Source organism: Anabrus simplex, chromosome 1 (genome assembly GCF_040414725.1).
Source record: "Anabrus simplex isolate iqAnaSimp1 chromosome 1, ASM4041472v1, whole genome shotgun sequence".
Taxonomy (NCBI): domain Eukaryota; kingdom Metazoa; phylum Arthropoda; class Insecta; order Orthoptera; family Tettigoniidae; genus Anabrus; species Anabrus simplex.
In genome coordinates this window covers 1,097,065,875-1,097,080,236 of record NC_090265.1, presented here as the reverse complement: position 1 = coordinate 1,097,080,236, position 14,362 = coordinate 1,097,065,875, and the positions used below count along the sequence as shown (strand labels likewise).

The 14,362-nt window shown below is 37.5% G+C and overlaps 1 protein-coding gene across 1 annotated transcript in view; it reads left to right on the top strand.

Annotated features, from left to right (window-relative positions):
* Positions 1 to 14,362, top strand: part of LOC136858125 (serine/threonine-protein kinase Nek7) — a 111,452-nt gene that overhangs the window by 26,438 nt on the left and 70,652 nt on the right. The window contains exon 4 of the mRNA XM_067137443.2: positions 7,759 to 7,961. Coding sequence (XP_066993544.2) covers positions 7,759 to 7,961 — 203 coding nt within the window. The remainder of the gene's footprint in view (positions 1 to 7,758; positions 7,962 to 14,362) is intronic.

The window sequence follows — 14,362 nt, the reverse complement described above, 5'->3', positions numbered from 1 at the left end:
TCCCAGAACAAGGTGTGGCTGTTTGAAGGTAAGGGTACTCCTGTGACTGTGGGAAAGTCAAAGTCAGTGAAGAAAAGGATGATTGCAGTATTCTTCACTAAACGGGGCATCCTGACTCGGGTTGTGCTAGAAACACAAAGGACAGTTACTGCGAAGTGGTACAGTGAGATTTGTCTGCCTCAGGTCATCCAAGCTCTCAACCAGCTCCATCCAAGGTCACGACTCAACACTTGGCTCTTGCATCACGACAATGCTCCAGCACATCGTGCTAATGTAACAATGTATTTTCTTGCCAGATCAGAGTTGGCAATGCTTGATCACCCTCCATACAGTCCTGATCTTGCCCTGTGTGACTTTGCACTCTTCCCAGAAGTGAAGATGAAGCCATTTCAGGCGGCATTTTGCATCCGACAAGGAGCTTCTGGCAGCATGGGATCAAGAGTGTGAAAATGTAATCGAAGAAAAGTGGCAGAGTTGGTTCAGTGACTGGTTTCGACATACGGAGAAGTGTATTGAGTGTGGTGGAAATTATTTTGAAAAAGTCTAAAGCATTCACTCACATTGCAAAACTTTCCTGGTGCCCTTTGTACAATTGAAAACTTGGTACCTTTCTAATTAATAAAATCAATGAAAATAACAAAAAAAATTGGAGAAACAGATACCAATTAATAAATTACAAAATAATATTAAACTGAATCATTTGTTTAAAAAAAATACTGAAAAGCTGATACCTTCATAGATTATTACAGTGAATTAAAATATTAGGAAAATTAAAAAACTGATATTTAAAATAAATTAATAAGTAATATCAAATTCAAACCTTGAAAAACTAGAATACTGGCCAGTATGGTACAATAATTAAACTAATTAAATTGAAATTTATTTCAAGTGACTATCACGTAAATGTTTAAATAGTTACAGTAACACAGTCACACACACCAAACTGAAAATGTGACATGAACAGCAAATAAAATCATACAGATAAATAAATAAATTTAAATGAACAATAATAAATGGCAGAATAATTTCCCAAACCTATTACAATATTACAAGGGGAAAACAATATTTATGTTCCACAATTAACAGAACAAAGATACACGAACTGAAGCCTACAGCTACCCAAGTAAAGCTATCATTAATTAATAGTAGTCAATGCCTCCCAAAATTAAAGCGAACACACGAGATAAGGGATGTGATGCAACAAACAATAAAAGAGAAGGAAACCAAACGTGCAGAAGAATAAGACAGGAGAACATAAACGAAATGAGATTTAAGAAACACGAGAAACAAATTTCAATTCTCCACAACTGCGATTTTACAGATAACTAATAATAATAATAATAATAATATAGAATTTGATTTACATTTCATTTAACAGTAGGCCAAAATCTTGTTAATAATTTTATGTCAAGGAGGCTTTGGACACGGCATAATGTGCATATGAGGTATAATTTTCACCCAACCTAAGAAAGCAGAATGCTAAATTAACAAACACAGGACATCTCACAATAAATAATGACACAACAGGACATCACATAATAAGAACAAGGAAATGTAGAAAGAAATACACTGACCAAATAATAATAATAATAATAATAATAATAATAATAATAATAATAATAATAATAATAATAATAATAAATTTAGGAGCTAAATTTAAACATGAACGATAATCTCAATTAAATAAAACAGACACCATGACATTAACACTCATAGGCACATATACTGGTTTTCCAAATTATCCCCTGATGTACTTACTATTACATTATTAGATTTTAACAATTATAATTTAACATTTTTGAATTTGTTACAAAATTTTGTACCGAAGAGAAAGTTGTTCTGATTAACAAGGTAAATCATTGCCGAAAAGTTTAATAGGCCTAATTATAATAATGTCAATGATGAGCGACGGCTTGTTACGTAGATTCAATTCACGATAACATGTTCTTTCAATAATCCACAGCCGTAGGAGAGCTTCCAAAAAAATGTTTTAAAAGAATATTTACTTACATGTTGGTGATTCACTTTCCAAATTAGTGTAATCCAATGGGTTACGTCCTTAGGTCATGTTCGAAATAGTTCACACAGTAGCAATTCAGTGCTCACCTGTCTTATTAGACCACAAAAGAAAATGGATATAAAATAATATTAATAACATTTAATGCATAGCCTTAGTTTATGGGCACACTACCCTGGAATATCAGACTCCAGTCCCCAATCACACCAATATGTCTTCCAGCACACACGCAAGGGGCCATCCATCATGGAGCTTGGCTGCAGGAACAGTCAGCCGCTATCCGAAGTTGCCGGTTAAGAAACGAGCTACGCGCTTGCGCGCTTGTATTGATATTTTATCGAACAAATGGGATGATCCCAGCTCTCGACATAATAATGGCAGATTGCAGATTTAAGTACAATGACATTGTAGATCACACCATTTAACAGATATTCCAAATGATGGATGATAAGGAGTGATAAAATCCCAGCACACAAGCCAAATAGGTTTAAATAAGTGCTTTTTGCCATATTCATGTCATACTTATTGAGAATTCAACTCTTCTGAAAGGGATATGTCAATACTTTGGGAACTCTAATGCTCAAAACATGGAACCATAACTTGGATCTATACAAGAAGAGCTTACAAGAATGGAAATCTCAATTCAAGAATCAACATGACGACTAAACATTTAGTTCTGAAGTATGAGAGTTTACCCAGTTCTTAGCTTAAGTTATTAATCTACTTCCTGACGTTAAATATTCAGTGGTACACTGTCGTGCGACTTGCGGGAAGAAACCCTTCACTACCATTGGGTGATATGAATAAACCGGAGACGTAACTCTTGTCTCATAAATATTAAGACGTCTCAAATGTATATGAATAAAAAAGCGATGTCTCAGCAGTGACCTTTGCTCCTTGAGACACAGCTCGTTAGCGGATTCTCCCGGAGACACATCTCCAAATGTATATGAATAAACTGGAGTTTAGTCTCTCTGAATGGAGACTGGTCTCAGAATTTCTTGAGACAGCCCAGAAGGTGACTCAAGCCGATAGAATCAGGCTGAAAACGTGATGGTGGAGTTTATGATGGTTTTACAACGGAGAAGAAAAATTTATCAAGCACGAATAAATTCTCTCGAACATGATTATAAAGATCTCTACCGTTACCGGAAAGAAAATGTGGAATGGTTAGCACATTTTCTGGAGCCAATACACGAGATATTCATATAACAATAATGATAAAGATGATGACGATGATAGCCATTTGCGATAGGATTTACATGCATCATAAAGTCTAAGATGTTCAAAATCAAACCAGAAATATGCAAAACCGTGCAACATACAATTCTGATAATTTTCTTAGTAATTATTAAATTAATTTAATTATTCTTAATCTATTCTACATTTGTGATTTTTCTGTACGTTAACATTTTTTTATATTAACAAAATGCGACTAACATTTTATAAATGAAATTAATTCACAATCACGGAAAAGGCCGAAACAAAACATAGCTATGTTTAAGATATGACCTACAATTATTCAAGGCTTTCATTATTCACTTTGTCCCGCTCCTTAGCTGAATGGTCAGCGTGGTACTTTTAGGTTCAGGGGGCCCCCGGCTTCGATTCGCTGTCGGGTCAGAGATTTTAACCTTAAATCTTCAACATTCCTGCAACTCACACACAACACTATCCTCCACTACAATAACACGGCAGATGACACCCATCCTCGTCGGAGGGTCTGCCTTACAAGGGCTGTAACAGGCTAGAAATAGCCACGTAAAATTACTACCTATTATTATTATTATTATTATTATTATTATTATTATTATTATTATTATTATTATTATTATTATTATTATTATTCACATTTTGATATCTGGAAGGATATTTCTTCAAGTCTGAAAATTATCGCTCTCTATCACATGTTGGCCAAATGGTATTGAACGAATGTGCGAGTATCTTTGGTCCTGGTGTAAGCTATCCCATTTATGTTTAAGTGCCGTAAAATTCCCTGCCCATGCCTTTTTCGATTGCACTGTTTCTAAGTGTATTTAAAAGTTTCAACCGGCGGCTCGTGCCCTTGAAAAAAATATGCTGTAACTGGTTTCACAACATTTAACAGATTCGCATAATGACGTTATTCGGCCAATGATTTGCTGCCTCTATGACTGCTGCTCTTTCTCAACCATCGCACCAAAATCTCACTTGCGCCGAATACTACGAGGGAAGCATTTGGTTTGGATCAGACAGATTTCGATGAAACTTCCATGAATTGTCAATCTACCTGTCTTAAATTTATTGCTGATATTCACTTTGTCATAAAATCAACGACATTGTTATAATTAATTGCTAAAGAACAGCGGGGTGGTTTGCAGCTGTATTGAACTCGTGTATACACTGTAGAAATGCACTGATAGTTCTGTTTTAAAGCTACATTAAACAGTGCGCTATAGAGTGAAAATTAGATTTTGACAATATGAACAGAATGTCTTGCTCGTCAAACCCATTTTACTAACATGTACAGGATATGAATATTTCAAAATATTAGGCTTTTAATACTTCTTTGTCGTTCACAATTGTGGCTAAAATATGTAATATGAAATCCTCGTCATTTGTATATAAACTTGCAGGCTATAAATAGCCTTAAACTTTCGGATTGGGCCGATGACCTTCGATGTTAGGCCCCTTAAAACAACAAGCAACAAACTTTCGGATTCTTGTTGAGAGTGATTCATTTTGTCACACTGCGGGTAACCTATATAACAACGTCAATCATGCAGCGATGTTCTGATGTCTTAATTGATCATCCTACCATGTTTCATTGAAATCGCTGCCATCTACACACCACGTTCCATGTACAACTGGAGCAAAAATTTACTGTCAATAGATACCGGTACGAAAATGTTATTTCACGGCAGAACGGTTATCACCATTGAGTTCCGGATGTCTTAGCTCATCATGTTACAAAGTTTCATTGCAATTTGTCCGGTCCAAATCAAACAACTCCCTTGTTAGTTATAATCGTTAATGAATATGGATAGCATTTTGTATTACTTCTATGTTTTGAAAGTTTGAAATTTAGACAGTTTATGCAACAGTATATAGGTATTGGTTGTATATTATTTACAGGGTGAGTTGGCCGTGTGGTTAGGGGCGCGCGGCTGTGACCTTACATCCGGGAGGTAGTGGGTTCAAGCCCCACTGTCGGGAACCCTGAATATCGTTTTCCGTGGTTTCCCATTTTCACACCAGGCAAATGCTGGGACTGTACCTTAAGGCCACGGTCGCTTCCATCATACCCGTCCCATCGTCGCCATAAGACCTATCTAAGTCGGTGCGACGTAAAACAAATTGTAGAAAAAGTACATTATATGCAGAAACACCCCTAGCTATGCACAGGTATGATCAATAAACTCCTCATATTCGTGAAGAATGAAGTACAAAGCGTGTTTAAAAAGTATTTGAATGACTTTCAATGACCGCAGAAAATTATGCATTTGTATGTGGATCCTAAATGTGATGATAAATACAATGTAACTTCTTACACAATATCTTGAAGGAAACTTACAAGAAAAGAAACCTTAAATCAGTCGTTCCCAAGCTGGGGTTCAATTATACTAAGTGTACGAGCCACTACGTTTATGTAAGCCTAGAAAGAATTGAAATAAGAACTAGTGATTACTGAATTGATAGGTAGAATAGGCTCCCAAGTGAAACATAAGTGAAGAAGAAAAAAAGTCTGTCAAGAACTATTCTAAATGAAAAAAATATCGGTGGGTGTTCCATTTCGGTTGTACTTATTTGTTCTGCTCTCTTCTCCCTTTCATGTAAAATATTTTCCATTTGCAGTTGCAAAATCTGTTTTTGCACTGACATGAGTTCTTCTGTTTTTTCGAGAACACACTGTCGCTTTTCAATCTTTTTGCTTTTAAATCTAACACTTTTATCTGTTCCAACAAAACCACTCTTCGTAGCTCTCGGATTGTTAATTCACTCGTCAGCTGACAGATACCAGAGCCAGTGTGCGAGACTCGTCTCAAGCGGAAGGAGACAAGTCTCGTTAGCGAGAAACAAACTTTATTCATATACATGACGAGTTGTGTCTCGCAAGTGACTTCCGTCTCAATCCTCCTTCGAGACTTGTCTCCGAGTTACAACTCATTTTTATTCATATCACCCATTGTGTTGCATATTTTGTGACTCGTGTCATGTCTACTTCCTGCTTGACAAGCAAGTTCCTCCTAGACTAATATATTTTATCCAACTGTTATATTAAACACTCCATTTCTACTAAGACATTTACAGGCGCACTCTTTTTGCTCAAGAATAGCAAAGGAATATCATACGTTGACAGCAAATCTTTATTGTTACAACTCAGATGAAGACCTGATTGATGAGTCTAAAATGTCAAATGACAGATATTTATGGATAAGAAAGTCTGAAATATTTGGTATACTAAAACTGAGGTTTATAATTTCAAGTGATTCTGTAATTAATGTAGAGGCTGCATAGAAGAGGCAGTGAATGTGTGTTTGGTTCATCCAGAAGGAGTTAGGGTTTTAATTCCAGTCTGTCAGGAAGACAACAAATTCAGAAACAAGATTTCCACTTCTGAAGAAGGATATGGACCTGAGGTTCACCAGCTTATATCAGAAAATGAGTGGCAAGTTAATTCCCAAGGGAAAAGATGGTCAGGCATAGAGCCAGCCACTCTGTTTCACTTAGTGCCATCATTATGAGTAGTAAGAAGCTTTTACCTTCAATTCCTCCTCGGCTTTTTATGACCTGTACAGAGATGGCTTTGCTTTGCTTCAAATAATAACTAGAGTAGATAAGAGTAAACAGCCTTGATTCATTCTACAGGGGCATTGACCTTGTTGCCAACTTGAATAATAATGTTAATATTGGTGGGTTTTTTTTTTTTCAGAAGTGGAAGATACTTGTTGGTAGGACTTCTGGAAGATACCCCGTTATTATTGTAGAATCTGAATATGAGGCCAGACATTAACTGAAGTTCTATAGGAATAGGCTACTCAAAAGTGTACAAAAATGATATAAATGCTTCACAGGCTAAGGTTTATGTTTAGCATTTGTATCTAACACTAAGCCCACCCTGTGGCCATGAACATTAAGGCATCAAGTCTATATGGTCTGACACTGTGCTTAGACGGTTGAAGTCCCGTTGTTCGAAAAAATTTCACCATCAGAATGTTGCTCGGCCGGCTCGGAGTGGTGGTGGTATACACTAATCACTAGATTGTGTGCCAAAAGCCTAGATTCAGTTCCAAACCTTTCCACATTGTTCATATGGAGTTAGGGCATATGACACTGTTGATTGTGATTTGTCTGTCAGATGGAATGTTAAAGCTTTGAGTAGATCCTTTGGTGCTACTTGACAGGAGTAGCCTATGTGCCAGCACTGGGTTTCACCCTCTTCCTTCCTTCTATCATACATCACGTCATTCATTTCATCTCGTTAACTTTTCTGATGAGTTTTATGTCAGACAGGGCATCCAGTCACAAAAGCTCGCTACAAAGATTTATCTCACTTTGTACCTGACCCTAGAGAGAAACTGGACAAATCTTGGACAACAATAATTTGTATCTAACACTAACTACTCAGAAAATGTACAGATTTACTGCCTAAATAATTTATTATGTACTCAAATTTAAGAGTAGCCTATAATATAGAATCATTGATTGTGGTGATTATTTATAAATATGGTGAAAATAGGTTTACATGTTGTTCCTTTCAGATATTAAGCCAGCCAATGTCTTTATAACTGCACAAGGAGTGGTGAAGCTTGGTGATCTTGGATTGGGTCGGTTCTTCAGTTCCAAAACAACAGCAGCTCATTCTCTTGTAGGAACACCATATTACATGAGTCCTGAGAGGATTCATGAACATGGTTATAACTTTAAGAGTGATATATGGTCTCTAGGATGCCTGCTCTATGAGGTATGTAAGTAAAATTACCAGTATCTCATACATGCAGTATTGTTGGGATATGTTCCTGTTTGCTTTTTTCGGGGGTAGAGTTCTGAATCCATATTGTTGTATATAGCCTTACATTTTAATGCATATACTGAAGCTTCTGAAATATGAGAGATAATATGAATAAGAGAACTATTTCAAAGCACATTTTAAGTTTATTCCATCTCTGTTAGTCTAATCTGATGTAATCTGAAATAAGTAGAAGACTGCTATAGCGAGTACGACATATAACAAGAACCCCATTATAACGTTAGTTTTTTTTTTTTCCTGTCCCTTCAAAATTCCTATATTAAACTGTGTGTTATCCTCCGGTTACAACGAGACCCCTATCCTTGACGCATCCGTTATTACGAGCGATTAAGCGTGTGCGAGTTTTTTCCATTACCGATATTTATGCACCCAGCCATTATATTGCATGTGATCGATCATCTTTGGTATTGTTTCCTCGCTACGTCCACTAGCGAGCTCTCTTGTTGACATTCGAAGGCGATGTCGGAGTCGTTAAGTAATACCCATCGACTGCTGTTCCGTAAAGTAAAATGGAAATGAAAGAGGACAATTTGTTTTCATAAAATATGCGTAAATGTGTCCAATTATAGTTGTTAACTTGTTAAAAATAAAGGCTGCAGTAAATGATCTTTTAATTTTAACACTAAACACTGCAATTAAGTAGGAATGGAATACATCTCAAGATATGGCAGAGTGCATCATTGATTTCAGAGGTTAGTTTATATTTTCCACGCCGGATTACATTTCGGAAAGGCTATTATCATGTAAATTTATAGTGAGAAGATTATAATTTCTCTACTGGTGCCTGAAATATGTTTTCATGATACATATAGTATAGTTGATACATATAGTATAGTTAGGTTAGGTGACTCAGTGTGAATAAGAAAACTGAAACATTTGCCACAAAATGCGATTGGTAATCTTCGGTACAGTATCGTTTTCTCCCTATGTGCACTTGCGAGCTCTCTCGTCGACATTCAAAGGTGATGTTGGAGTTGTTTGGTAAGACTTGTCAACTGCCGTTCCATAAAGAAAGTCAGAAATTAAAGAAGGGAACATGTTTTCGTAATAAATACATAAATACATAAATAACGTGGTCGATAACAGTTGTTACTCATTAGAAATAAAGGCTAAGTAAGCAATCGCTTAATTTTAATACTCTACACTGAAATTAAGTAAGAATGTGATACACCTCAAGATATGGCAGAGCGCATACTGATTTCAGAAGTTAGATTATATTTTCTCATGTCTGGTTAAGTTTTGGTAAGGCTGTTCCCCATGTAAATTTATAACAAGGAAGTTATCATTACCGGGCGAGTTGGCCATGCAGTTAGGGGCGCGCAGCTGTGAGCTTGCATCCGGGAGATAGTGGGTTCAAACTCCACTGTCGGCAGCCCTGAAGGTGGTTTTTGGTGGTTTCCCATTTGCACACCAGGCAAATGCTGGGGCTACACCTTACTTAAGGCCACGGCCGCTTCCTTCCCATTCCTAAGTCTTTCCTATCCCATCGTCGCCATAAGACCTATCTGTGTCGGTGCGATGTAAAGCAAATAGCAAAAAGAAGTTATCACTTTTTTCTGGCATTTGATACATGTTTTCATGGTAGGTACGCAGTTAAGTTAGGTTAGGTTAAGAGATGCTGTTTGAATAAGAAAACTGAAGTGTTTGCCACAAAATGCAACCTTGGTATCGTTCTCTCACTATGTGCACTTGGGAGCTCTCTCATCGACATTCGAAGGCGATGTTGGAGTCATTTACTAACACCCGTCAACTGCTATGTCTGTAAATATTTTTAATATGTTTTTAATTAAATAGTTCACTTGTAAAGTGATGTGTATTGATTGGGTGGACCATAACGTAACACTGTTTCTTAGTTTTAACTGCTATTCCATAAATAAAATTAGAAATGAAAGAGGAGAACATGTTTTTGTAACAAATACATAACTAACATGGTTGGTAGCAGAAATAAAGGCTAAGTAAACAGTCGCTTAATTTTAATATTCTGCATCAAAATTATGTAAGAATGCGATACACCTCAAGATATGGTATAGCGTTACACTGATCTCAGAGGTTAAAATATATTTTACCGAGCTCGATAGCTGCAGTCGCTTAAGTGCGGCCAGTATCCAGTATTCGGGAGATAGTAGGTTCGAACCCCACTGTCGGCAGCCCTGAAGATGGTTTTCCGTGGTTTCCCATTTTCACACCAGGCAAGTGCTGGGGCTGTACCTTAATTAAGGCCACGGCTGCTTCCTTCCCACTCCTAGCCCCCCCTGTCCCCCCCCCTGTCCCATCGTCGCCATAAGACCTATCTGTGTCGGTGCGACGTAAAGCAACTAGCAAAAATATATATATATATTCTCACGTCGGGTTAAATTTCAGAGAGGCTATTCCCTTGTAAATTTATAATAAGATGTTATCATTTCTCTACTGATACTTGGAATATGTTTTCAAGTTAGTTTAGCTGACTCTGTTTGAATAATAAAACTGAAACATTTGCCACAAGACACAAACGATCATCGAACCGTACCACTTTCTTGCTATGTACACTTGCGAGCTCTCTTGTCGACATTCGAAAGCAATGTTGGAGTCAATTAGTAACACCCGTCGGGCCGATGACCTTCGATGTTAGGCCCCTTAAAACAACAAGCATCATCATCATCATCAGTAACACCCGTCAACTGCTATTCGCTGCCGCCTGAGCCAAGGAGGCTCCTATTATTATTATTACTTGTAAATATGATGTATAAATCCAGTGTAATGTTGTACAACAGATGGTAATAGTCCAGAACAACACACTTTGTCAGTAGAGATTTATTGAATGTTCGATCCATTTGTAAATAGGTTATTGGAGACTAGAGAATACAAGAAAATATGTTGTGTCATATTTTTATAGAAACCTGGCCAGGCAGTGTGTGTATATAAAGAGGCAGTCTTGGGAGTTGGAGTTGAGTTTTTAGCGAGACTTTTAGTGGAAGTCGTTAGCCGAGTGTGTGAACCCATGTTGTGATTCTGTCTTGTTGGTAATCAGTTGACATGCTAATGGAGCATTCTTCTTCTTCTTCTTCTTCTTCTTCTTCTTCTTCTTCTTCTTCGTCGTCTTCTTCTTCTTCTTCTTCGTAGCAGTGTTTTGTTTTAAGATAGCAGTTTATAGTGCGTGTGGGTAATGTGTATATAATATGTAAATAAAACAGTGTACACAATTGTCAGCATCTCCTGTGTGTATCTTTGTGTGGTTACAACAAATAAGAGACCATCTTTGAGAATTTTAGCTAGCATTCTCTACCTTCCAGATAGATGAACAAATTCTGCCCAGATAGTAGCTGTCTCTACATATACGCAAGCGTGATCATTCCTGTGATGTGTTACTACTCCATTAGAAAACTACTATATCTGATTTTTTCACATGACTCTCATGTCTATACAATGGAATGAGATTTAAATAGTGACTATTACCTTCTTCATTCCAACAAACATAAAATAATCATTTTTATGTCTAAACATTTTTATTGATTGACTGAAAGCAATGTGATATCCTGTATGATTTTATTTACTTCACTATCAGCTCTATTTTGTGTTTTATTTTTTAACCTCCGTCAATACGATTGTAGTGTTTTTACTCATAGCTATATCGAACATTGTTAGAAGTTTTCACACTAGTTTTAAGGCTATTGATTGTCTCTAATGTTAACGTTGGATCTTAGGGAACCATATACTTTAAGGTCACTAGGTTAGGGGCCCTGACAAAACTTTCGACTAAGGTTTATTTTGGCTGAGGATGCTTACGGCAGTTAAGCGAAACATGTCCCAACTTATAACATCAGTTGTAATGTTTGTATTCTAAATATAAGGACTGATAAGTATTGGAAAGGTGGTATGTATTATTGTTCTTATTTTAATGTTTATATACTGATGTAGTGTCAAAGAACATTCCAATCAGAATATTGATAGGTGCTGACTACCTGAATGCATTTTTTAAAGATATTATCCACTTATCAAAGGCACTTACCATTAGTAGAAGTATTTTAGGTTGGATTCTGTTTTCAAGTCACACAGGAGTTTCAGTCAAAGAAACAAGTTTGTATTTAATCCACCATTCAGAAACAGACCAGCTTTTGAGAAAATTCTGATCGGAATCACTGATAATGAAACTCGAAAGTTCACTGACAAGGAATGCAAGATTTTGATGAATACTAATGAGCCGTTCGCAGTAACTGAGAAACAGGCACAGTACACCTACCTTGGAGAAATGAAGAACCTTCCTTACACGCTAGGAAATCTTGCGTTAGGACTTTCAAGAATTTAAAGATACAGTTCACCAGAGATCATGAATACAAAGCTATGCAGAAACACATAGAAAATGAACATGTCGAGATGGGAAGCGAAGAATCCGTTAGAGGGAAAACTTTCTACATTCCATATCATACATTGATTAGAGAAGACCATGAAACAAATGAAACAATGGCTGCCATCTGTCTTCCCTTAATTTTTGTATTCTGTCTGTAACTGAGACAATTTTATGACATTCTTTGCTCCAGTGACCCTTCATATTACAAAAGGTGCACATGACTGGGTTTCTTTTCATTCCATCTTTATACACTGGTTGATATTCTGGTTTAGCTGGGTTGCTTCGCTGTTCCTTACTGTTCTTTTCTTGTTGCTTGTAGTTACTGGCATGCTGGTTCATTGTTGTCAGAAAATGCTCTTCTAAACTGGAGCTGAACTCATTCAACTTCTCTGATTTTTCTTTGCTGAGCACCCATTTATCTAGAAATTGCATCAAAACGTCTCTAGTTACTATCATCGTTTTCTTCTACCGTTGTATAGCAGGTGAGTTGTGTTTCCTCTGGGAATGCATGTAAAATATGTACTGATACAAAGGGACGAGGCATGGCATTCTCAAAGCCAAGTACTTTGAGAGCTGCAACATGCATTTGGCAACTGTTGTACGTATGCCTTAAATCAATTGTTGTTGCATCTGAAAATTACCTTAAAGTACGTGAAGTCAGTGAGTTCTCATTACTGTGCTTTAACATTGTTGAAGCATTCCTTAAGCTTTTTAAGTGGAATTCATTAATTTTCTACGGACATCTTCAGCCCAGTGATGATCCATCCATCTGTCCGTCCATTCCTTGAAAGAGGAACGTGGAGTAGAAGGTACAATCATGAATTGTACACCATTTATTGTTAGAAGAATAGTGAAATCAGCCAGATTGAGGTGGGCTGGGCATGTAGCACAGCTGAGTGATGTGGAAGTATCCAAAAATATATTAAATAGAAATCCAGGGGGACAGAGGGGACGAGGTCGACCGAGAACCAGATGGATGGATGGAGTTATTGAAGATCTTCAGGAAATGGGCTATAGAAATTGGAAAGCTTTGATGATGATGATGATGATGATGATGATGCTTGTTGTTTAAAGGGGCCTAACATCAAGGTCATCGGCACCTAATGGTATGAAATGAAATAAAAAAAAGGTTCAAAATAATCCACTGACCAAAATTAAAAAAAAAGTCATGAAGAATGAATGGATGGACATGATCCCTACAAAAAACAAACAGACAAACCAAAACAGTGGATCTAACTCAAAAAAGATCTAAATAATAGTATTATTGACCAAGGGACCACTCATAAAGCACAATGATGCTTGATGTCTACAGGGGTGCGAAATCCATGACTAAGGCGAGTAAAGTAGAACCATGTTATTTGTATGTTGCGGTACTAATCAAAAGTAGTGAAGACTCACGGTGTTCACACAAGATGGTACTACTCACAAGCATTGTACTTTGTACAGGTAATGCAGACCTATGGTGTTTCTCACACAATGGCGAAACTCGTAACCAATGCAAACCGATGAGTTTCCTCACCTAGGTGTACTAGTCACGGGTGCCGGTCCCACGGGGCCCGTGATGTTCCTCACATAGTGGATACTAATCACAGGCAACGCAGACCCACGGTGTCGCTCATATAGTGGTACAACTCACAGGCAACGCCCAGACCCGCGGTGTTGCTCACATGGGTATGACGCACGGGTACTGGAAAACTCCCAGGCCAGGCTCTATACTACTACTAATCACAAACCTATTTCGTACCTAATATAGTGGTACTACTCGCAAGTACAGGCAACCGATGGTGTTCCCCGTGTGATGGTACGAATCAAAAGTAGTTTCATGGTTCTAATTCAATCATCCCTTGGTCGCCCCTTTTAGTCGCCTCTCACGACAGGCAGGGGATACCGCGGGTGTATTCTACATGTGCGTCCTCACTCGCAGGGGGTAGTGTGTTTGGTCTGCGAGAGGTATTTTATTTCCCTCAAGTCTGCCGGCAAGCCGGTTAAGACCCCCCTATCCGCCACC